This window comes from Phyllostomus discolor, chromosome 10, assembly GCF_004126475.2.
Source record: "Phyllostomus discolor isolate MPI-MPIP mPhyDis1 chromosome 10, mPhyDis1.pri.v3, whole genome shotgun sequence".
Taxonomy (NCBI): Eukaryota; Metazoa; Chordata; class Mammalia; order Chiroptera; family Phyllostomidae; genus Phyllostomus; species Phyllostomus discolor.
The window spans coordinates 8251844-8276533 of NC_040912.2; the positions used below are offsets into that span (position 1 = coordinate 8251844).

Sequence of the window (24690 nt, forward strand, 5' to 3'; positions counted from 1 at the left end):
CCACCGCCAACGAGCCGGCTGTGTGGCTCCCGGCAAGACCTGTCTGGGCACCAGAGCTGCTTCTGGCGGGGCGTCAGGCCTGACCCCGCTCCACTGCAGTCAGAGGAGGGATGGGGCCCGCAGGGCAGGCCTGAGAGCAGGGTCCCTGGCTGCTCTGGCTTCCCGTCAGGAGCGCTCCCAGGACCGACTGGCGCCTGACCCCCTCCGTTCCTGCGGAGGACCAGCCACACTGGCTCCTCTAGCACCTGCACCCCCACTCTGGTCTCCACCCGGACGGGAAGAGTCTTTGTCCCCGGGAGGGGCAGACGCCCCCGGGCAGAGGGGCGTGGGGGGAGGCTCTCCGGGAGGGGGTGACCGAACCTTGCTCGGGCCATTGGCGAGCAGGGCCCTGGAAGAGCAGTGGTGTGGGCTCTGCGGATGGTAACTGAGAAGAAAACACGTGCAGGCTCCTCCTCCTCCACGCTCCCGAAACTCTCCGTCCTCCCGGGGACCGAGGCGGCCCAGCTGTGCCGGGAGGAGCCGGAAGGACGTGCGGGGCTTGGAGCCCAGGTGAACTGCGGCAGAAAGTCGAGAAAAGTATCCCTCTCCTAATGCCACGCCCCTCCTCCCCTCCACCCGCCCCCTCCGCCCCCAGTAAAGTCTCCCGACAACCTGTGCACACAGATCCCTCGAGTGTCCCCATCCGGCGCAGACTGTCAGTCAGGCGTGGACACGGCCTGGGCCATCCTTTGTCCGCCCGGGCTGGGGGGCGCAGCCCTCCCCGTCCTGGTTCTCCCCCTCCTTTGCCAAGGAGGGACTGCAGCCCGCGGGGTCAGAGGCGGCGGAGGCCCGGGGGCGCTTTGGGGCGAGCAGGAGTGAGCCTTCGGCAGGCAAGGGGTGTGGGTCCCGTGGGGAGACGCGGCCGCTCACCTGGGCCCTGCCCGGCCCGCTGAGATGGGCTCCGTCTCCTCGGCGCTGGCGCGGTCCCGCAACGCCGTGGAGCAGTTGGGCTCGTTCCGCCGCGGCCGGAGGCGCCACCAGCGGCTGCCTCTGCTGGCAGGGACCCATCGGCGCTCCCCAAGACCCGGAGGCTCCGACCCCGGCGCGCAGAGACGCTCGCCCCGCCCGCAGCCTGGGAGGCTCAGCCGGCGGCGGGAGCCGGGAAGCGCGCGCGAAGTTGCGAGTCCGGAGCTGTCCCCGGTGCTGAAGCGCGCGCAGGGCATGTCCCAGTCGGACCCGCCCGGAGGCCGCGCCGCCTTGGGTGAGTCTCCTTACCACGCGCAGGCTTCGCGGGGAGCTGCTGCCTGGAGAGACCTGGGGTCGGGGTGGGGGGCTTCTTACCTGGGGGCAGAAACGAGGGATCCTCTGTCTCCCAGCGGGATTTCGCTTTTCTCGTTCTCTTACCCATAACTTCTTTTACAAGTTAAAATTCATTTCTGGTTCAATAACGGGCTATTTCAGAAGGGCCACCTTTCACAAAGGGCTTTATCAGCCGCTGGCAAGGCACCCTGAGGATCCCTATCCCCAGCTTTGTTCTGGCGCCGGCGGGCGCTGCAGGGAGGATGGAGGAGGCGCGCTTCCCCTCCTCCCAGGGGCCTGGGAAAAGGGCTGGAGAATCCCGCTTGTCCAGGATCTAGTGCCACGTGTGAAGAAGGACGCCGGTGTTTGAACTTTTCGGAGGGGACTTGCGGGTGTGTGCTGGGGTTGGCGACAAGGGAGGCAAGAAAACACAAGCTTTGGAGTCAGAGGCGGATCTGAGGCTCCGTCTGCTGCTTTCATTGTGATCTTGGGCAGGACACCCTCCTAGTGCCCGGGCTGGTCTTCTCTGGCACGGGGATGACAGGAGTGTCTCACCGGGTAGCCGGAAGACCTAACCCCACGCAGGGGAGGTAGAAGACTTTGAAACTGTAAGGTGCGATGCACGTATTCGAGATGATGCCTGGGCTAGGTGTCTGCACCTCTGCAGCCCAAACTGAAGGGAACGGGAACTTGCCGATTTTTAGTTTAATGTATTCAAAGGCTCCATTTCATAGGGCAGGTTCTGTTCTGTGTGAGTGAGATAAAACACCCTTAGTTGGTACACGTTGTTAAAAAAAGATCTCTCACATTAGCTTTTGGACCCAAACCTGCATTCCTACTTCATCCCAAGCAAGGTTGTGATGCTTATTCCTATTGCCTATGCTGAGTTTCTAGAAGATTCAGCAGATTCAATGGGGAAAAACTGCGTCCCCTAAGGAGAAAAAGATGAGGTTAGTACATATGGGACCGGCTTATACTTTGCCACATAAGAGGTAAGGATACACGTATCTTTATTGATTGAGAATTTTCTTTTAAACATATTGCGAGCTTATCCACTTTTATTGGTTCTTGTTCCATTTAAACAATCTTTTAAAACAAAAATGAAAAGATGCATGCACACTGTCCTTGGAATGGGGGGTTTAACCGTGTAAACTATGTTCGTTTTTTTCATAGGCCATGTCTTTTTGGTATTGATGGAAAGAACAAGATTTGAAGTCAGGATACCTGGGTTCTGCTAAGCTTGGCATCCTAAGCCAGGAGATGTTTCGTTTCTAAGCCTGTGCTCTCGGCTCTTTTAAAATAAGTACAGTTAGAATTGCACCATTTCTTATGGCATGATTTCCCAAGGCCATTATGGAGATGCAAGTGGTTTGTAAACTAAGTACGTACAACTGTAAGGCATTATTAAGTACTGTTGGGAGGTTTAATATTTCCTACTGTGTAGGATACAAATTTAGATTTGATATGATCTTATCGTGGTCTATCAAAGTTACATTGGATGAGACATGGACTTCCTGTGTGTGTGTGTGTGTGAGAGAGAGAGAGAGAGAGAGAGAAAGAGAGAGAAACCCCATCCCTGGGGACCACTTTTTTTAAAGATTTTATTTTTTTGTTTTTAGAGAGGGAAGGGAAGGAGACAGAGAGAGAAAGAGAGAGACATCAATATGTGGTTGCTGGGGGTTATGGCCTGCAACCCAGGCATGTATCCTGGCTGGGAATCGAACCTGGGACACTTTGGTTCCCAGCCCACACTCAATCCACTGAGCTATGGCCAGCCAGGGGGACCACTCTTTTGACAATTTCTAAGCTATCAGGGTACTTATGAATCTTTCTTATAGATTATTTATTTATTTTTAGAGAGAGGGGAAGGGAGGGAGAAAGAGAGGGAGAGAAACATTAATGTGCGGTTGCCTCTCATGCACCTGCCACCAGGGGGGACCTGGCCTGCAACCCAGGCATGTGCCCTGACTGGGAATCGAACTGGCAACCCTTTGGTTCGCAGGCCAGTTCAATCCACTGAGCTACACCAGCCAGGACTAGGGTGCTTATGATTCTTTACCAGTGACACTTCTGTTTTGATTTTGATTTTGAGAGTCCATTTATTAAAGCTAGGACCCAGGGATGCTTTTCATTTGGGATTAAATTCTTCGGAAAACCTTGGCCGAATTAAAAAGACCGACTAATGTGAAAAGAAAACCCTCATTTGGAAACTCAGAGGTGGATGGGTGGAGCGGGGACGCTCCCGGGTCCCACTGTGCAGCCCCCCAGCAGCTCCCTGTCCTGAGCTAATTTAAACAGACACACGCAGCCTTCTGAAAGCTTAGGGCAGTGACCAGCAATGCTGATGAGAACGGACGTGACAGGCAAGTGCCAGACCTCAGTGCATTTGGCATTGCTTCCAGGAACTGCCCCTGCCCCCTCCCCCACTGCCTTCCCCCTTAGGAAAGTGAGCCAAGGTCCCAGGGTCCGTGAAGGCGGGGGAGCCTCTGAACCACTTGCCTTTGATTCTCTTCCCTGCCAGTGCTGGAGTCACTGCTTCAAAGGTCTCATCATCCGGCAGCTCCTGACACTCCCATAAAGGCCCTCGGGTAGCCTCGGGCTGTGGGGTTTGCTCCTGATGCTGCCTGTAGTTAATAGAGCCCCGGGCTGGGGTCCTTCGACTTTCAGGCCAGGCCAGTCTGCCCTGAGGGAGGCGGCAGCCTTGTAAAAAGGTCGTCATCCTCCTGAGCCTGGACAAGGTGTGTTGGCTGGGAGAGGGAGGCGTGGGGTGGGCGCCTAAGGCTGGCTGGCTCATCTGTGGTGGTTCTCCTGGGCCTCTGTGGACTCACCCAGGGAGCCGTTGCCCCTCAGGCTCTCCCCGGTCACTCCCTCCCAGCTCACGTCGGGTCACGACGCCACGCCACGTTCCTCCTCAAAGGCCAGCCCCACCCCGCAGGAAACACTGTTCTGCGGGGATTTCCACCCACGTGTGGCCTGGCAAGCCACAGATTTGCTTTTCCACTCTGTCACTTTTTCCGAGCCCTGCTAACTGTGGGCTCCCCAGGGAGGAGGAAAGGAGGCACGGGCCCCTCTCCAGGCTCCAGCCTTTTGCTCTTCTGGCCTCAGTCCTGGTGGGGGAGGGGGAGGGGTAATAGTACCACTGGAGGAGGGCCCCCAGACCTCTGCCTGCACCCAACCCTTTTCAAGCTGTCCAATGACCCCCAGTGCAAGGTGAGTCCTGTTTTCTCCTTTCAGAAAATTCCTCAAAACATAATTCTTAATGGCCTACTTGAACATACAACCTTTGAAGGGAGTAGAAAAAAGTCACAGGTATAGTTTTAACACTTATTTTGTTATTTTTGTTACACCTATTTACGAAGCTCAACTTGCAGAAAATACATTGATTTAAAATATTATTTTTCCACTCTTACATATCATAAAACAATTTTATTTAATTTTTTTGCATGCATTTTTATCACTAGTATTGATGTCTTCACTGACATCACTTGGGGTCATCTGACCATTTTCCAGAGCACGTCATGTTCCCCTGTGTAACTAGTTTGTATTTTAGCACTTTTTGAATTTTGCAAGGCGAGCATTGATTGAGGTTTAGGTTTCAGCCATTGAGATTCATTTCTCCACCTTTTTTGAAGTCTGCATTCTAATCCCTTGGAAAGCAGGGACTAGCTCAGAACTTAAGTGAGCTAATTCTGCACACGCGCGACACACACTCACACACACACACACCCTGGCTCACTGTTTGGGTGTGCACAGCATTAATGAGTCTTTGGAGCTGCAAGGGGCCAAAGACATCAGCTGGTAGTGGACACCAAATTCTTCTGGTGTTTCAGTATGGGTTGAAAATAGCCTTTATTATTTTACAAAATAATGCAAGATTGTTGAAAAAAAGTCACACAATGTACAAAGAATAAGCATGACAGACGAAACAAAGATGACCATTAACATTTCGGCGAGCATCCTTGCAAATATCAGTTCAGGCATATACACACACACGTATTTTATACGAATGGGATTATGTCATATATGCTATTTTATAATGTATTCTTGCCATCCGTAATATTTTGTAAGCATTTTATATCAATAGTTGTACATCATATTTTAATCATTTTAATTTTTTTAATTTTAATTAAATAATAATACATATTATTTTTAATGTTGAGGTCAAGACCCTGGCAGTAAACAGAATTCCCTCAGACGGTTACATGAAGGGACTTTAATGGAGTGGGGTGGGTCAGGGTTCAGGGAACCTACAAGGGTGGGAAGCCGGACACCTGAGGCGGAAGGAGGAAGAGAGGAGTAAAGTCGGGCTGTGCAGGAGGGGCTGTAGTTTCACAGAACAGAGCCACTGCCTGAGAAGTACCTGGGAGCAGGGGAGAAACCCCCGCCCTCCCTGTTCTCCCCCTCTCATCTCCTGCCCTGGCCTCATTGGCTCAACCCACAGAGCCAGAGGTCAGCTGATGCCCCAGGGACACAAGGGCAGCAGAGAAGGGCGGAAATGATGGGTGGGTGTGACCAGTGGAGAAGAGCAGCCCAGCCCCCCTGTTCCCAGCCAGCGCGGCACTGTGCTAGTTACTAGGATTTAGTGAGTCTAGTCCTGGCTCATCGCTTCCCCCCCTCAGAGACCTTCTGGCTATATTTGCTTGTTTAATTTTCCATGTGACTATTAGAATCAATTTGTCTAGTTAAATGTGAAACAGAAATAAACCCAGTTTGTCATACGTTTGTTTGGATTAAGATGGGTGGGCACAGTGACCCAGAAGAAAATGGGCATCTCAATGATGCCGAAGTGTCCTTTCTATGAATGTCTTCCCCTTTGTCCAAGTTTTTCACGTGCGTGTGAGTGTGCGCATCACTGGTGTGTATGATTGCCTAAATACGGGCTGTACACGTTTCTTGTGAAGTTCGTCTTTGGCATTGGTTATGGTTGCACTTTAAAGGGATCTTTCCTTCTCATACACCACACAGCTGGTTTTAGTTGGTATAAAAAGCCGTTGGTTTGTAATAACTACTTTATAGGTTTTGTACTTCCATGTCCCACTGAATTTTCCTGTTGTTTGTGTAGCTTATTGTCAATTCTCTTGGAGTTTCCAGATATATAACCACACATAATCATAGTTGTATTCTTCTAGAAATTTTGCTTCTTATTTATTCATATTATTTAGTTGCATTCACTGATTACTTCATATCACCTCCAGGACCAGCCTTCTGGTTTGACTTCTAGAATGATTCTTTAGAGAGACTGCACACACACACACACACAATATATATTATACATATATACATATATGTGGAAGAGAATACATGTTAGGAACACAATGTCATGTTAAGAATATGTCTGTGCACACACATGTAAATATACATACATACACACATGTATATCTACACATGGAATTATTTGAAGATTCCTATTTTATTTAGCTGAAAAAAATCAAGAATAACATTGAGGTTGGTTAGATGCCCTTTCAGCCTGTGAGGAGTCAGTGTGGCTTTCCTCCTCAGATCAATAAATAGGAATAATCAGTAGGTTTACTGATATCGAACCACCTCTGTCTCCCTAGCATCAAACTTTCCTAGAATCAATGTGCAGTTGCATTCTGCTGATTAATATTTTATTTAGAATTTTCACATTGACATTAAGTGAGATTTGTCTTTCGTTTTTACTGTGTGTGAAATATTTATCGGTTCTGACATTGATGTAATACTTCTCTTTGCAGAAATAAGTTAGACGTTTTTCTTATTATGTTCTAGACCAGTTTAAATACCATCAAAATGCCTGCTTTGTCAAAGGCTGTGTGGCTTTGACTTCTGCAGCGTTGCATCTCATGAGGCTGGGTCTTCCGGAGTCCACTTTCTGCTTATGGACAGGTTTTGTTGTAAACGTCGATCGTGTTGCTGAGTGGGGCGGGGGTGGGGGGGAAGTCTGCAGCCAGCTGTGGGTAGCGCTCTCTCTCCCTCCTCTGCTGGAAACAGAGGTCACCGGAGGCATCTGGGCACACGCGGCGTCCCCCTCCTCCTCCTCTTGTTCTCTCTGCAGCGTGCACCTGAGTGTGTTGTACTGGAGAGATTAACTTGTTTTCCCTGCCAACCTAGGAACCCCCGGGGAAGAGCGTTCTCTTCTTTGCATTTTAAATCCTGGTGCCTGACTCTGGCTCAGGTAGCTGAAGTGTGGGGGAAGTCACAGGAGAGACCAGGGGAGAAATCAGAGAATCGCTGTGACAGGAGCCTGATGGTGCAGGGGTAGGGGTTGGGGGGAGGCAGAGGAGGCCCGGACACTACCCCTGTCTTGCCTCCAATTTGCATTTTGGCCTCTGTGGGGTAAGACGCTGAACTTCTCTGGGCCTCTGTTCCTTTGGGATAAAATGAAGATGACCACAGCTGCACCTCGTGGGGCTGATGAGGTTACCAAAGGATGTATCGGACACTTTGGAAAGTAGTGAGAGCCACGCAGTGCAATGGCATTGACCAATGCAGGGGGCAGGGGACGGGCGTGTGTCGAGTGGGTACTCAGACATACAGCTGGGCTTCCCACTCCCATCCGATCCCTACAGAGGAGCAGGCATCCCGAAATCTCTTCCCGCAGATTCCTGGGGTAACTGGTAGAGCACAGCAAACGTCTTTTTAAATGCGGGGCTGAGTGAGCTTGCAGGAAATTAAAGCTACCTCTTGGGAGCTGGAACTGAAACCCCTGCACAAAACTAGGACCCTCGTGAATGAATGAGCTAAAAGGCATTCTGCCTACCAACACTGAGAAAAAGTAACAATATGTTATTATCTATTTTGTCCCGTGTTTGGTGGAGGAAAAAAGTTTCTTTTAGGCCTTTATCTCTGCAGATATTCCGTGTGTGTGGTATGTAAACATACATTTGTGTAACACACAGTGATGTACAATGGAGAACAGACTTGGGTTGGTAGTGCCCGGGGTTCCAGGCAAAAGAAAAGGGAGCATTTGCTGGAGAGAGAGACCCTCAACCCTAGCCCCACGGGCCCCCATGGCCCCCCGAGGAGAGTCTTGTTGAAGTAAATGCTCCATCTAACACCGCAAGTACAAACTTATGTAGAAACAAGCCACCCTAAGATGAGGCACTTTAAATGCCAAAAGTAAGATGCATGGAAATGTGTTGTAGTATGACCCCGTCTCTAAGAGAAGAAGAATCACCCGTCTCTCACACACGTGCCCTCACGCGCACCCATTCTCTCTGTGAGTGTGCATCGGATTGGATGAGCGTGAACCAAGTACAGGACACACACCAGTTGTTACCGCGGGTGATCTGGGGGCAGGGGACATAACAGAAAGAGGGACAAGGGGGCAAGCAAAACTGGGACATGGAAGCCCCCAGCCCTGGGGTCTGCCTTCTGCAGCCCACCCGTGCCACACCACTCTGTGCAGGGTCCCACCTGCGGCTGTGCCCCTCTGCCCCTCTGCCTCTCTGTCTCAGCCACGCTGCTCTGCGGAGCGCCCCCGCCCCCTCGAATATGGAGCACAAGGCACAAAGCATACCAGCGTCGTCCATGGCAGCGAACAAATAAACAGCAGCTATTGCAAATTAAGTTAAATACCAGTGTGGGTGCCATAATTAACAGCCCCCACTTATTTACTGCCTGCTATGTGGCAGACCCTTTCTGAGTGCTTTACAATAATTCCTTTAGCCTTCACGCCAAGCCTACGAAGCCGGAGCTGGCATCATAATCCCCACTTTACAGACCTGGGGTTCCCTCCCCAGCCCAGGTGCCTGCTGAGTCACTGGGCTAACGTGGACGCGTGCCCATGGGCGGTTTGATGCCACAGGGACCGTTTTTTTTTGTGTCGGGGGTGAGTTTTGAATTATTAGTGTAATTTTGTCTTTCCTTTGCCTTGCTACCCTTAAAATTAAAACCGGAGAAGATGTGGACCAAAGGGCAGCTGTCGGTTCCACAACCCTCTCCCCTACCCGACCCCCACCCCCCGTAGCTGACCCCGCGGCTGATGATACCACCTCAGAAAGGTCACCGCAGGCGTTGTTGAATCTGTCGGCACAAAATGTGACTTAGGGAGCTCCCTGCCAAGGGGTCGGGGTGCAGGAAGTGTTCATTGAACAGAATCAGATGGACTCCCAGAGTGCTTTCGTGTTGATTGGCAATGAATCAATAGCAAACCGGGAGGGGCCGATCGAAACAATGTTTCCACCGACTGAGAGAGGACAAGAGTGGGATTGCCGGACCCTTCGCGTTTCCACACCTCAGGTCGCCTTTCGTGATGGAAGGGAGGAGTGATTTCAGGGTGAGTGTATGTTTATGATATGGCTTCTTCCTTCTGAGTGTCTTCAAGCCTCAGCACGTGCCTGCCAGCTCTCACTGCGGGGGAGACAGTGTAGGTCCTTTCACACCGAGAGGCAGAGCTGAATGTGCGTGCAGGGGCCGGGAACTCAGGAACGGGCGGAGGGCGGGGAGAGGTCGTGGGAGGCGGGAGTCCGCGCAGGAGAGAGGGGGGTGACGGCAGGAAGCACGGGTGTGGCTTTAGGCTCCTCCATCTCGGAGTTTTAACAATCTCTGTTATGAATTTAGTGGCCCTGGCACAGAACATGAGTGGTCAGTGAATTCTTTCCTCCGGAGAGGGCTGGAGCGCTCTCAGAAATTTGCATGGTGGCCGCAGAGTCAGAGCAGGGGTAGCTGACACGTGAAGGGGGGGAGGAGTCAGGAAGCCGAGAGGATCCCAGCCTGCGCCAAGGCCAAGGCGAGAGGGCGGGGCAGGGCACGTGCCCACTCACTCTTGCCTTCCTCGGGGGTCCCTGCAGCCCCCCTCTCTCACATCTTCTCTTGTCAGAGCCCAACACGGTGAACCTTCTTTGCCGTCTGACCCTGATGACTCCCCTCTGGCACCTTTTTGGGGGCCTCAGGGGGGTCCCACCAGACCTACTAACGTGTACTGAGCCCAGGTGCTGTGCTCGCCTCACACGGGTCCGGCTTCTCTCCATTTTGCAGGCGGAACAACAGAGGCTCGGAGAGCGGGTGTGCGGGGCAGCCCAGTGCGGGGGTCGGGAGGCATGGCTTTTGCTTTGGGCACATTGTGGAGCCTTTGGTGTCTGTTTCCCCGAGTCATGGGATGGGGACGATGCGATCCTCATCTCCCGACAGACGTAGCAATGAGCAGATCCTGTGTGTCAAGGTGTTTAGCAGGCTGTCCGGCAGATGCCGGCAGGCATTCTAGTGAATCCCTGTTAATAGTATGGGAGATACTGTTCGTGCCTAATAACCTGCGGTCAAAGTCACACGGCAGCACGTCGATAAAACCAGAATGTGAACGCGGGCTCCCGTCCAGCGGAAGTCCATACTCCCCCGCAGTCTGCCGAAATGCTGCAGATCCTTCCAGAAAGGCTGGTCCCAGCTCCTAGAGCTCAGCGTGGAGCCTGGCAGAGCCTTCGCTTCGGCCTCCTTCAGGCGGGTCACCTGAGGGTCACCTCTGCCGTGAAGCACCAGGTCTCCACGTAGCTGGGGACCCCGGTTGCCTCAGCTCCTCTCTGCAGCTGCCCTGACAGCTCCCACTCCCATGTGCTCGCTAGATAACCTGTACTGTTTGCAGGAGCACTTGCCCACAGAGACTTTGCATAGTTTTCCACAACCTGCGCGCCAGGCATCGTAATTAGCACACCTCCGGGGTCCCCCTGGAGGGTCAGACAGCTCCGAAGCTTTACGTGCACTTCCTTCTCGACAGCTAATTTTTCCACGAACAGGCGTGGGCAATGACAGCTCTAGCCGACATAATTTCTGCGTCATCAGTCACCTGCCTTGTGTTCTTGTTTTTTATCATTCGTAAGTACAGCGTACCAGGGACACATTTCCCCGAATGGTGTGACGTCGGGAAGACGTCTCATAAAACGTGGTTAAGGGGTGATACAAAGTGGGGTGGGCGTTCATGATGTCCCAACAATAAGGCAAAATATATGATTTGAGAGTTCGAAGAAATTCAGGCAAAAAACCTTGACACGTAATCTGAAGAGGCCTCCAAACTCAAGGGGCATAAGGTTGTGTTTTTAAGCTGTGTGCAGGCCAGGCCCACGCTTTCTAAACCTGCTGGGCATTGCAGGCCCCTGGGGGCCGAAGCAAGCGTGTTTCTTGGAATTACTCGGGAAATGACGACTGACCGGAACGGCTGACCCGTCCTAGGGAGACGGGAGTAATTTACGGTTGCAATGAGGGCCCATGCTGTCCCTTTCAGTTATAGCCTCACAGGTTAAGTCTCCCCTTTAAAGAGCTGCAGCTACTCGGGCCAGAACCCATGCTGTGGCCAGGCCTTCGAGACAGGGGTCAAGGGGACCGGGCTGGACTCTAGGGAGCTGACTGGGGCCGTCCCAGGAAGCCCCCCCTGAGAGCCCAGCGGAGGGTCTGTGGGCACCTCCAAGGTTGGTGCTGAAGATGGAGCGGGGAGAAAGGGAGATGTCTGGGCTTCTGGGGGTTGGGGGTGGGGAGCCTTCCTTCCTTTCTGTGAACTCCGACAGGGTGAAGCCATCCTGGGCTTCCAGCTTCCTTTGCTTCCGACTGGTTTGTCTTTCTGCTTGTTCACCTCCTGCTTCCCACTGGGGAAAAGTGGGGGCGCGGGAAAGAAGTAACGACTATTGGCAACGTACTGAGCATCAGGCACCGAGCCAGGGCTTTCCACGCAGGATCCCGTGTGATCCTCACGGGTGCCCGTGTGGAGGCCGTGAGCATTCCCACTGAGCGGACCAGGGGGCTGGCGCCTAGAGCAGAGCTGCCGGGTTAAAGGTCGCGCATCCCTGCCCCGGCTGGGGTGGCTCCATGGGTTGGGACATGGTCCTGTAACTGAAATGTTGTGGGTTTGATTCTCAGTCAGGGCACATGCCTAGGTTGTGGGTTCGATCCCTGTCCAGGTGCGATTCCCTGCCCGGGTACCATGATCCCCCGGTCCGGGCATCTCCGGGAGGCAACCAGTGGATGTTTCTGCCTCCCATCGATGTTTCTGCCTCTCCTCTCTCTCTAAAGTAATGAAAAATGTCCTCGGTGAGGATTTAAACGAAGAAAGGACTGCACAGCCCGGTCCAGGGGTACCAGCTACCCAGGTGGCTAGGCCGTGAACGACGCAGGCCGTCTGACTCCGGGGCCCCCGTTTTCTCCGCGTGGCTCCCATTTTGACCCTTTGATAAGACGACTGCCTCTTCTGTTTTCTGCGCTGTTCCCAGTTTAGAACCCCCTGTCCTTCGGTCGTCCTAACCACCCTCACGCTTGCTGCCTTCCTACGCCCCGATTTTTTAAATATAATTGCTCGGGGGTTCGCTATTCTTATTTACTCCTCGCTCCAGAATTACCGCCCGAGTGCCTGCTCCGATCCGCCGCTGACGGGCATCTTCTGGGAAGGACCCGCGGGTGCCGTTTTCCATTTTCTGGGCCGAAAATCGTGTGCCTTCGTGCCGTTGTGGAACAGACCGAACCCGGGCACACTGTGTAATTTATGCAGTGACTGTGTGTCCCTGTCGTGTTTTCAGCTCTGTTGTGCTTCGGGTGGTTCCAATTTTCTTTCTTTTCTTTTTTTTTTTTACTAGGAAGTTTTAAAATTAATTTGTCAAATCTATACAAATGATATTTAAGCTTTTCAAAAAGAATTTTTTTGTTTATTTTTTATTGTATTTTTTCCATTACCATTTATCTCCCCTATACCCTCTTCCCCCTTCCACCCCCCACCTCTGCAGTCACCACGCTGTGTCGTGTCCGGGAGTTCTTTTGCTTCTTCGCTCCATCCCTCCACCCAGGTGCTTACACTTTTCTTCTCCCCGGAGCATACTGGAACCTGCCATTGTGTCATGTGTAAGAGAGAACAGGGTAGCCTTTGAGGGAGACACGGTGCTGTTCCCTCCCTGTTATTATATTTCTGAGAGAACGCATCCAGTAGGAACTAATGAAAGCCAAGGGCATGGCAGGGACCCAGAGCTCTTCCAATTCAAATCTATTTTTCTTTTTCTTTTTTTTTTTTTTAATGAGGGCTCAGTGAGGAGGAGGTCCTTACACAGAATCACAAAGCTAATAGATAGTGGTACCAGGATAATGCTCCCTCATCCTCAGAATATCGTGCTTTTCTCTTCTAACCCAGAGCGTAATGTGATTGGATTCACTGGGTCTCTGGGCTGCAGATAGAACAGCCAAGCTAGGAATCCCTCCCGATGTCTCTTAGGTTTGCTTTTGTGCCAAATGGAATAGTACTGGGGGGAGAAGGAGGATACTGCCCACAAAGGAAGAGAGAAGTGACAGCTTCCAGAGGGTGCATTCCTGTCCCTCCCCAGGAGGAACTTGATGCCATGGGAAAGGGGTGGGGAGTGTTTGTCACCGCCTGGTGGGTCCGGGTGGGCCAGCAATTCACACGTTCCATGCAGCCCCCTCATGCTCACCTCCCATCGTTAGGAGAGAAGTCAGCCCTCACTTTTGTGGTTGTTGCACTACCTTTTAATTTTGTTTGCTCTGTATTATTTTCTCTTTATAGTTAATGTTGCGTAGTTTGCCTACAGTCTATTGGGTAGGGTTTCCCTTTTGTTCATTCTGCTCGGAATTTCCTGGTCAACCCGGGACCACTTTAAACTAAATGTTTGACTTGGGGCTTTCTGCCCCCAAAAGTAGGGTAGATCCTGGCTCTGGATCCGTGTGAGTGAGTAAGGCTTTGTGATTAAGCATGCTCTAGGGAGATGCCCCTTCCCCCTGCCGCTTTCATCCTCTACCCAGAGTCAAAGGCAATACATTCAAGATCTCTGCTGTTTGCCCACATTGTGGGGAGTTAAAAAAAATAACCTAGGTCAGCCCTGACTGGTGTGGCTCAGTGGAATGAGTGCCAGACTGAGAACCAAAGGGTCACCAGATTGAATCCCAGTCAGGGCACATGCCTGGGTTGCAGGCTAGGTCCCCAGTAGGGGTTGAATGAGAAGCAACCACCCATCGACGTTTCTCTCCCTCTCTCCTCTCCCCTTCTCTCTAAAAATAAATAAATAAAACCTTAAAAACAAAATAAACCTAGGTTACGCCATGGAGGATGGTGCACGTTGGGAAGTCCTGTGTTTTGGTGAGATCTCTAATTTAGCTCCAGACTTTATTTCCTGTCCTGCCGTGCCCTCGGGGCTCGTTAAAACTGGTCCCTGCACCCCGGGGGTGGCCAGGGGCCTCCAGAGAGAATGCCAGTTTCAGCACCTGCTTCTCTCTCAGGAGTTACGGTTTCTCAGGGTTCCTAACTCCGGAGACTTTCTCTTACTCTCAGGCCAGCTTAACCACGTGAGCAAAAGGGGATTGACCAGATGTTTCACTCGGATTTTAGGTGTCCTGTGTCAGCAGACTTGTTCCTTGGCAACCTCGTCGGCCAGATTGCTGACGAAGAGTCTATTCACTCGGCAGATTGGTCTGGCTACTGCCTTTGCGTGTTGTCTTGACATCACGCCAGCCAGCACAGTAGCCATGTGGACCGCCCTTTGTTGAAGGAGGCAGACAGGAAACCATCGCACACAGTGAATTGAGGTACCGGATTCGGTGGTCACGGCACTCAATCCACTGAGCCACACCAGTCAGGGCTGACTTAGGTTATTTTTTTAAAACTCTCCACAATGTAGGCAAACAGCAGAGATCTTGAATGCATTGCCTTTGACTCTGTATGGGTAGATGGGACACAAAGGGGAGCGGAGGGTCCAGGGAAGTCTTCTGGTGAAAGCTGGCTTGGGTGGGCATTGAAAGGAGAGGGTGGGAGACACAGAGGGAACAGTGGAGGAGCTGAGTCGGTAGATGCGGGGAGGCGTGAAACAGTGCCTTCTCAGCCCCGCAGACAGAGTCACCTGGCCACCTCAGGCTCTGGGGCAGGTCCCAGTCCCAGTCTTGGGGTTTGAGGAGCCCCAGGCAGGCTAGGAGCTTGGTGAGCCAGAAGGCAGCAGCCTCCTGCCTCATTTCCGTAACTAGTCTGATGCAGAAGGCCAGTTTTCTCCTATATTTTTTCTCGTATCTCGAAACTGAGATATAGTCGACAAATAACTTTAAGTTTAAGCCATACGAGGTGTTGGTTTGATCACATTGCGACATGATGGCCATCGTCACGTTAGCTGATACCTCTGTGAGGTCACTTAATTTTGTCTTTTTTGGTAGTGAGAACAGTTGACGTCTAGTTTCTTAGCAACTTCGGGGTTTATCATACGCCCCCTGTCCCATCCCATTGGAAGTACTTCAAAGGCTGTCAGAGGGAGGAAATGGTAGCTTTAGCCTCTTGGGCATCCCAGAGAAGGAACATGAAACCCTACCTGTGGATGGCTCCAGGTGCGTGTCTTTAATCCCCAGCTCTCCTTTGCACTGTGGATCTGCACCTTTGGCTGTTGACGCGTGCCTCCACTTAGATTTCGTGGCGTGCACACGGATGAGTGTGTCTCCTCTCCCCAGCCCGGCTCCTCCTCCCAGGCCCCGAACCGGTGACGCCACCTCGGCTCATGCAGAAACCCCGGGCCCAGACCCAGGCCACCACCCTGGCCATCTTCCCTTCTGGCAAATCCTGAATGTTCCGCCTCTGCCCCTCTGCCCCGTCCATCTACCCCTCCCCAGCTCCTTTTCTTACCGGGTCTCATGGTTCTTGCCTCTGGGGTCCTGCCCCCTCCCTGTCCATTGCCGCAAAGGAGCTGGAGTGACCACTCTGAGCCCTTGGGGCTCCAAGTGTGGTCCCCAGACCAGCAGCACTGATGTCACTGGGGAGATCATTAGAAATGCAGAATCCTAGGCCCCACCACGGACTTACTGAACCAGAGTCCACATTTAACAACAAAAACCCCCTGCCGTGGCTGGTGTGGCTCAGTGGGTTGAGTGCCAGCCTGCGAACCAAAGGGTCGTGGGTTTGATTCCCTGTCAGGGCACATGCCCCTGGACTTCAAGGTTTGGGGATGGGGTGTGAGAGGCAACTGATCCATGTTTCTCTCCTTCTCTTTCTCCCTCCCTTCCCCTCTCTCTGAAACTAAATAAATAAAGTCTTTAAAAACATCCCCAAACAAAAAACTCTCAGGTGATACCTCTGTACATTAAGAGTCGGCAAGCATAGCTCTAAGATAAAGATCTAATGGTGCCTCTACCTTTTAAAAGCTTACAGGTTTCCTGCCGCCTTCAGGAAAGTCAGCTGTCCCTAAATGACCCCCGGGTGCCCTTTAGGGTGTGGTCCATGTGTCCTTACTTGGATTTGTCACTGCTGGTGAGTGACCTCGAGCGAGAGACACTGCACTGCTCTCCGTCCTGTGACGGGCTGAGCTCCGTGTCTCTCTCCCCGCCAGGATTTTTAAAAAATATTTTATTTATTTATTTTTAGAGAGGGAAGGGAGCGAGAAAGAGAGAGAGAGAGAGAGAGAGAAACATCAATGTGCAGTTGCTGGGGGTCATGGCCTGCAACCCAGGCATGTACCCTGACTGGGAATCGAACCTGTGACACTTTGGTTCGCAGCCCGAGCTCAATCCACTGAGCTAGGCCAGCCAGGGCTTCTCCCCCAGGATCTGTGTGTGACTTCCCCTCTGCCCGGCATGTTCCTTCTCTGGGACGTTTTGTCTTCGAGGCAGCCCTGGTGGCCTTCCCTATCTGACCTTGGGTTCCCACGGTGCTCTGGACTGTCCTTCTCTTGCTAATGAATTCTTTTTCAAAAAAACTTTCTCAAATAATATTTCTATGACACGGGTCCCTTTGGGGACGAAAGCCACATGTATCTATTCACTGTGAACCCTTAGCCCAAGCCTAGCTCGGCACGCGGCAACCAAACGGTACTCGGTGGGAGCTTGCCGGGTGGAAGGGGAGGTTAGAGTGTGCAGGACCTGCTTCGTGAACGGCGGTCGGTGAGGGGGGTGGCGCCTCTGGCTCCCCAGCGGTCCGGTGTGCGCCCACGCTCGTGAGGTGGGTGGGTGGGTGACAGACGACGTTTCGCCTCCTTCCACCCGAACGTGCTCCGGCAGCTCTATTCTTGGTGCTCCGGAGACTGCGGAAGGGTGGCAGTGGGAGCCACGATCTCATTTCAGAGACGCAGGAACTGCGGTTCGGAGACGTTTTGCAAGTCGCCCTCAGTGACACTGACGGTAGGAGCTGGAGCCGGGACCTCACGCCACGGGCGCCTGGCTCCAGAATGGGGGACTGGCCCAGAGCCAAGGCCCGAGTCAAGGTCAAGTTGGCGCTTTATTTCTGACCTGAAAATGAGTGAGCACACGCAGCATCCGTCCATCATTCTGATGAGTATTTTAGTACATTAGGCACTTGGCGTTCAAAAGGACAACTGTCTCTAACACAGACCGGTCCTTCCTGGTCTTTCCCAGGGACGGCAGACTCCCAGGGGACATGTTCCTCTGGCTGCTGCTCTGCCGTTCCACAGGACGCCACGTCCAGAAGAGACCTCACGGGAGGCCAGTGGGTTCCGTTCTCTCTTCACCAAGGCTCAGAGACACAGAGCGACTTACTCAAGGCCACACAGCAAGTGAGGGCAATGCTGGGGCTCAGACCTGGAGCTCTGAGTGGTCAGCCCAGAGCCCCGTCCACCCGCCTTTGCCACCTCCAACGCAGCTGGTATTCCAGAAACCCTGGTGCTGGTCTTGTGGCTGCTGCCCCCTGCTGGGAGCTCTTGCAAGCGTGTAGAGTGACTCAGGCCCCAGTCCCAGGCCGGGCCTCGGTGACTTGTAGTTAAGTGGAGGAGACGTTGGTGCCTTGAGCTGTGATTATCTGTTCCCATCCCTGCAATTAGTGTCAGAGATAATAACGTGACGGTTATTATTAAGTGTAAATGAGGGTAGTCCCGAGACGCCCTGGTGCAGCTGTCTGTTGGTTTGGAACAGAGACATCTGCTGGCTACGGCCTCGTCTCGTGATTTCCTCTGCGTGCGTGTGGCGGTAACACACATGCAGCCAGAGCAACGCGTTTCAGAATTTCCTACGCCCGGTTGTCTTGGAGATGCTTGAGGAGCCAGCAGACGAGCCCACAGACTTCGTGAGGTCTGCCTGGTGACAGTGAGGCGGAGGAGCAGGGGAAGAAGGGTGAGGAGGAAGGGGAGGAGGAGGAGGAGGGGGGGGAGGAGGAAGGGGAGCACAGGCTCTGGCGTCAGATGGACTGGGTTCCTGTTCCCGCCTTGACCTTCGTCAAGTTTCTAAACAGAAAGTTTTACCCTTTGCGACAGCATGGATGGACCTGGAGAACATTATGCTAAGTGACATAAGCCAGTCAGAGAAAGGCAAACACAGTATGATCTCACTCACAGGTGGAATCTAATGAACAAACTGAAGCAACAAGCACAACGGAGACAGACTCACAGCCGGAGAGCAGGGTGACAGCTCGTGGAGGGGGGAGGGCAGGGGGTGGAGGGATTGAGCAAAAAGGAAAAAGGACTCAGGGACACGGGCAACAGTGTGGTGATCGCTGGGGGGAGGGGTATAAGGGGGACAAATGGTAATGGAAAAATACAATAAAAACAAAGTCTTCAGATTTGTCACGCAGGTTTAATAATACCTGTCTCACAGGATTATGTAAGGTGATGTGTGGGAAGTGCTGTTCACAGCGTCCGGAACACCGCACGTGACCCGGGAATGACGCGTGAGCTGGAGGCCAGGAGCCCGCGGGGTTCCCTGTGTGGGACCGGTGGCCGGGCCGCCCCCTGGGCGGGGCTTGAGGCCGGTGCTGGGCTGCCAGCCGCGTCCCTCCCCAGGGGCAAGCAGACCACAGGTGAGCAGGGTGCTCCCAGGAAGGGCTCTGTCCAGACAGCGACGTGGTCAGCGCCTGAGGCCCCTCAGCCTTCCCATCCCAGGGGAGGGCTCTGGAGGAACCTGGTTCTGGGGGCAGGGCTTCTGGGCAGGTGGGTGGGCCAACACGGAGACTTAGGAAGCCTCTACCGTGGCGTGGAACGGAGCTGAAGCTGCCAGGGTGGCGGCCCAGCTCTCTGGGCCCAGGGCCGGAGCCCAGGTGCTGAATGGTGAGCCCGGGTAGGATGGAGCCTCGTCAACTCCTCCAGATTAGACACCGAGCTCCTCGTGGGAGCTGCATCATGGTGGCTGGAGAGCAGGTGACCGCCTGGGTTCAAACCCCGGCTCTGCCATCTGGGAGCTCCGTGATCTAGGGCACCTCTCTGTGCTTCCACTGCTGTGACTTGGGCGTGACGTGACATCACTCCCCACAAGTCTCTGGGGAGGTTCAAATGAGTTCGTTTTTGCAAAACAGTCCACAGGCGCCCGGCACATGGCAGCGCTTGGTAAACACCGAGAGCCAGGCACGGTGCCAGGCTCCCAGCACGTGGCGGGAGACCAAGGGCCCTTCTCCCACGGAGCTCACCTTTGGGGGGGGCGGGGAGACAGATAATAAACACACAAGTGAACACACACTGTCCAGGGGTGATAGGGCAGGCTCCGCAGGACAGGACACGGAGCTGTTTTGGACGGAGCGGTCAGGGAAAGCCTCCCGGTTAGGAGATGGCTGGCCTTACTGCCGGACCCCACTGACAACAGCTGCGGGAAATCTTCCCTCCCAAACCCTGCCGCTGTCCTGTCCGTCAGCCGCTCGGGGAAAGATCCCGGGCTACAGCGTGTCAGCCGAGTCCGCGTTGAAAGGGTCAGAGAAGCCCTCAGGAGGATGGATGAGAGGCAAGTCCCCCGCCCACGGAGGGGGGGGGCTTCTTCCTAGCGACCCCAGGCCACGCGGGGAGGGGCGGACTCTGGGGCTGCTTTATTTCAGTGCTGCCGGGAAGCGACCTTCTCCAAGGGTGACCCTTCAGACCACAGACAGTTTCCTGCAGCTCGTGGGTGACAGTCTTGCTTTCTCCCCCCGGGGCACAGCTTCCCTGTTCTGGACCCTTGAGTTGTAGGAAGTCCCGGGTGGACAGCCCTCCGTGTGGTCTGTAACCTTGCGAGCCGGCTGAGATAGCGGGAGGTGTTGTCCTCTAACAGGACCTTTTGGGGGGGAGGGGAGGGGGGTGCACTGTGGCTGAGAGTGTCCCCTTGTCTTCTTCTGACGTGGGTCCCATGTTTCTTTCCTGTTGGAAGCCCCTGCCTTCCCTCTGGGTCCCTCTGGGTCGCATGGCCCCACCCCAGTGATTGCCTTGGTCGGTGTCTCTGATCCTTGCTCGGGTCCTTGGCTCCAACGGTCTCCATCTGGGGGGCGGTTCTAAGCTGTGTCCCGCTGTCCAGACTTGGACCTCTGTCTGTCCCACCTGCACGTCTTGCCTGGTATGGCTTCTGAGTGTCTTCCCTATGACCTGGTCAGCAGAGGGCGGTGCCCTGGGCCCCGCTGGAACCAGAGCCGCCTGGCTGGCTGGCCAGTCTCCTGTCTGTGCTGATGCTGTGTCTGTGCTGGGCCAGGCCTCCGTGCTTGGCAGTGGGCCCGAAGAGAGGAGTGGGACACGTGCCCTCCAGGGGCTGATGGTGCTGCGGGGTGACCGTCACAGGGAGGGAGGAGTCAGAGAGCAGGTTCCCTCTGGCCCTTCCGTGCGGCTGGTGCTGAGCCGGATGGAGCTGGAGCTGGACCTTGGGGGCAGGCAGGCCAGGGTTTGACCTTCATCCTGAGGGCAGTGGGGAGCCACTGGGGGTTTAAGAAGGTGAGTGATGTGTCTTATTGGCACTTGGGATTTGCATGCAAGCCTCTCTCTGGCTTTTGCTGCTGCTTGGGGGAGTACGGATTGGGGGTGGGGAGGGGGGCGCCAGGAAGATGGGTAAGGAGGCTTTGTTCCTCACTGCACCTGCCTGGGCGGAGGGGGTGGGGAGCGGTGGCAGAGGGAATGGGGGGCAGTTGTCTGTCAAAGAGAACCAATGCACTCAGTCGGCAGGACCCCCAGCCCAGCTGGAGGGCACGAAGCCATGGAAACAACTCGTACAAATCCAGTTTCTCTCAGTCTTCCCACAAACCCCTCACTCTCCCAGACTCAGACTCGTGGGGTCAGCGGCCATGTGGCTCTAGATGCCACCTCCCCTCCCAGAAACTCACTCTGTTCATAGAGACGGGGGTGGGGTGGGGGCAGGGGCTGTCTGTCTTCACAGCTCCGTGTGCCCTGGAAACCACGGCCCCACTCCCGAGGCCGCTGGACGACACGGAAGAGGAAACGCATGTAGATTTCAGCTTTCCTGCTCTGTGGCCGTTCGGCTTGGGTTGGTGAGAGGCTTGAGGACGTTGTCGGAGGGCGAGCATTTGGTAACTAGACCTCCTGGGTCTGAGTCCCAGCTCTGCCATTTACTGGAGGCTCTGGGCAAGTTGCCTCGCCTCCCGGTGCCTCAGTTTCCCCATCTGTGAAACAAGGCTGATCACAGTAACCTACACCATGGTGTTCTTCTAAAGTTCTCAGGGTAGGCCTTGGCTAACAGGAGGATCTAATGCGTCTTAGCTGTGACTGTTTGTGACTTGGGACATCCGAGGAGGGGAGGGCCAGGAGGGAGTGCTGCTCAGTGGCAAAGCAACGGTAAAGAGACCCACCCACATCGTCCTCCCCAGCCGGGGCACCAAAGAGGCCGTGCTGGGGCCCACGGGCTGTTTTAGGATAGTGCGTGGAAAGTGCACGTTAATTTAAGGCAAGATCTCAGGCTGTACTGCAATGCACTGTGGTTATAACAATGGTAGGAATGCAGAGCTTTGGGAAAACGGGGAGGTGTCAATGCTGCTTTTGGTGGGAGCAATGGGGCTGGGGGAGGGGTTCATCCAGCTCCCGACTCCTTTCCAGAGACCCACCTTGCATCCTCCCCGACTTGTCGGACCACCTCTGGGCAGCCCCCCACTGTGCCGAGCTCTCCAGTATCCTTGGGTCATCGTCTGACCTGCTCGGTTTCATTCTCCAAATCGACTGGAGAGCGGAGGACAGGGGGGCGGTGGCTGCATCAGAGACACAGGGGTTTCTTACCTGGGTCCGCGAGGAGGATGTGCCCGCACCAGTGAAGGGCTTGCAGGGCTGTCCGAGCTTTTGGCGTCTGTGGGCCACCCTGGAAGAATAAGAGTTGTCTTGGGCCGCACATGAAATACATTGCAACATGTAATCACACACACCAAACAATCTCAGAATGTTTTAGGTAAATTTGTAATTTTGTGTTGGGCTGCATCACAGCCATCCTGGACTGCCTGCGGCCCGAGGGTTACAGGATCTTAGGGACGGGGAAGTCATCGTGTTTTTATGTTAATTCAAAGAGATGGGCTTGGGAAGCTTGAGCAAGTGCTAATTTAGTCCATTAGGTTCGCTGCTGGGGAGGGTGCCCCACGGGAAAGAGATGGCCCTCAGTCAGGGAGAGAGAAGGGGCTGAGAAGTCCCCGGGGTGGGGGACCCACCAGGACCAGCACCTGCCCCTTCCGGGGGTGCAGGGCTCTGTTGCTAGAGGCCTCGCCTGACACTCCCAACAGCCCCAGTGGGCAGGGGCGGGCAGACGCAGAGGCATTGCATTTTATGAGAGTTTGGAAAAGCACAATATAAAGTATCCACAAAACCATACTTTGCGCATGCCATTAATGTGATTCTCCCAAGTGTAAAAATCCGTCAGGAGTCACGTAATGTCCCAGCCGGCGGCAGATGGGACCTGCCAGTGCTCACGTATGCTCACGCCTGCACGGCTGCACGGGCCCAGCAGGTACACGGAACCGCCACGCTACTTCTGAGGACTGGCTTCCACTCCTTCCAGGTGCACGTCACACCGGGTCTTCAAGAATGCAGTCTTTCCCCGAAGAGCAAAGGTTCTGTATCGTCTCGGACTCTCTGGGCTGTGGGGAAGAGACCCAGCGAGGTCGTGTCGCCAGCCCAGGCTGTAGAGCTGGGGGCAGCAGAGCAGGGCGGCAGGCCAGGCTGCGTGGCCCCCCAGGGCCTCCCCAGCCCGGGTGCTATGGACGTTTTGGGCTGGGTGCTTCGTTGTGGGAGCCGCCCTGGGCCCCGCAGGAAGTTAAGTGACATTTCCGGTCTCCACCCACTGGGTGCTCTTAGCGCTATGTGCACCCAGCCCCTTTGAGTCGCCTGTCCTCAAATTACCATTTTTATGGTCTGTTTCCTGACAGGGCTCAGGAGATGGAAGGAGTCGGGGTGACCTGGTCCCTGGGACTCAGGGCTGCTCGTCTGGTACCAGGGGTGATGTTAGGACCAAACTAAAGGTCCGGGTTAGCCCAAGCACATTAAAGCCCAGTGAAGCGAACGCAAGGAGGGGTTTGTAGCCGAGAAATCAAGGGTTTGTGTTTAAGGAGATGGCGTCAGGCCCAGAGTCACAGGTGAGCTGTGGGGCCTGGCTTCCCGACAGCTTCTGGGGGGCGGGGTAATGGAGGGAGACAGTTGTTTCTCATGGTGGAGTCAGGGTTGTGGTCTCTGCTGACTGGTCGGCTGTAGGGTGGGGGGTGGCTGGTCAGTGCGCCTGGCCCTGACACCAGCTGTGGTGGGGGTCCCGTCTGGTTTCGCAAGGCGGTGGTCCCTGGGGTCATTCTGTGTCTCCGGGCCTGGGGCTGAAACACACCGGAGGCCTAGAGGTCACCTCTGGTTGGACCGAAACTCTCTCTCTCTGTGTGGTGAGCACACCGCAGGCTCTGCTCCTGAGATTGTCTGACGCAGCTCAGACATTGCCCCGAGGGCTTAACGCTTAAGGGAGTGGACGTGTGAGGCGGGAGGGCGGGAGCCAGGGGGCTCCCAGGTTGGACAAGGCCGGCTGGGACCCAAGGAAAGGAAGAGGAAAGGCCGCATGGAAGAGTGAAGCTTCCGAGCAGTTCCAGCATGTGACTCCCAGTCTGGCCGCGGGCCTGCAGGGACCTGGGCTCCTGGCCACGGCCGCGGGCTCTCCCACCGCTCCCCACTGGAGCCCAGTCAGATGGCCCTGCCTTTCAAAGTCGAACTCGCCCGTCGGGGGAAGAAGTGGGAAAAGTGACACGGCATTCAACGCCGGGTTTTGTCCTCTCAAACCACTGGGTACCTCTTCTTGACGGCCTTTGCCAATGGTCACCATAGCAACACATGGGGTGAATAGTTTGCTGCGGGTCTCTCATCTTACTAATCATATTCCATGCCCAGACACCCTACAGATCACAGCTAAAATGAACACTTGGCGGTAGCCATGGGTGGCCCATTAGTTCCTTCTCTTCATCCCGGATAGGTCCGCCCCGCGCTCCGGCGCTGCCAGACTGATGGGTGAGCTGAACAGTCGCTCTCTCCCCTACAGGCAGTGGTCCCTGAGCCCCTAGAATGAGCTTCAGAACCAGGGAAGACCTTGTCCTTGTCCTCCCTTTCCCTGCCCCCGAGTCTGCCGTCAAGTCAGGGACCTCAATTGGAAACAATTAGAAGCCAAGCTAAGGCTCTCGGTAATTCCAGGAGACTTGGGAGGAGAGAGGGACGTGTGTGGGCTGAGGGCTGGAGGACCCTTCCCGGGGCGGGTGGGGTTTGAGGTGACCTTGATGGATGGAGAGGATTTGGTGGGTGCTGGGGAGGAAGGAAGGCATTCCAGACAGAGGGGACTGACTGCGTGAGCCAAGGCCGCTGT

General features: G+C 54.4%; 1 protein-coding gene across 4 annotated transcripts in view; it reads left to right on the forward strand.

Moving 5' to 3' along the window:
* Positions 1 to 720: 720 nt before the first annotated feature.
* PDE1C (phosphodiesterase 1C) overlaps positions 721 to 24690 on the forward strand; it is a 411283-nt gene continuing 387313 nt past the window's right edge. For 2 of the 4 annotated variants that reach the window (XM_036010436.1, XM_036010435.1), the window contains exon 1: positions 722 to 1240. In XM_036010436.1, the coding sequence (XP_035866329.1) occupies positions 934 to 1240 (307 nt within the window). In that variant the 5' untranslated portion in view covers positions 722 to 933. Of the gene's footprint in view, positions 1241 to 24690 lie in introns of all 4 variants that reach the window. The other 2 variants (XM_036010434.1, XM_036010437.1) reach the window with 2 other exon arrangements.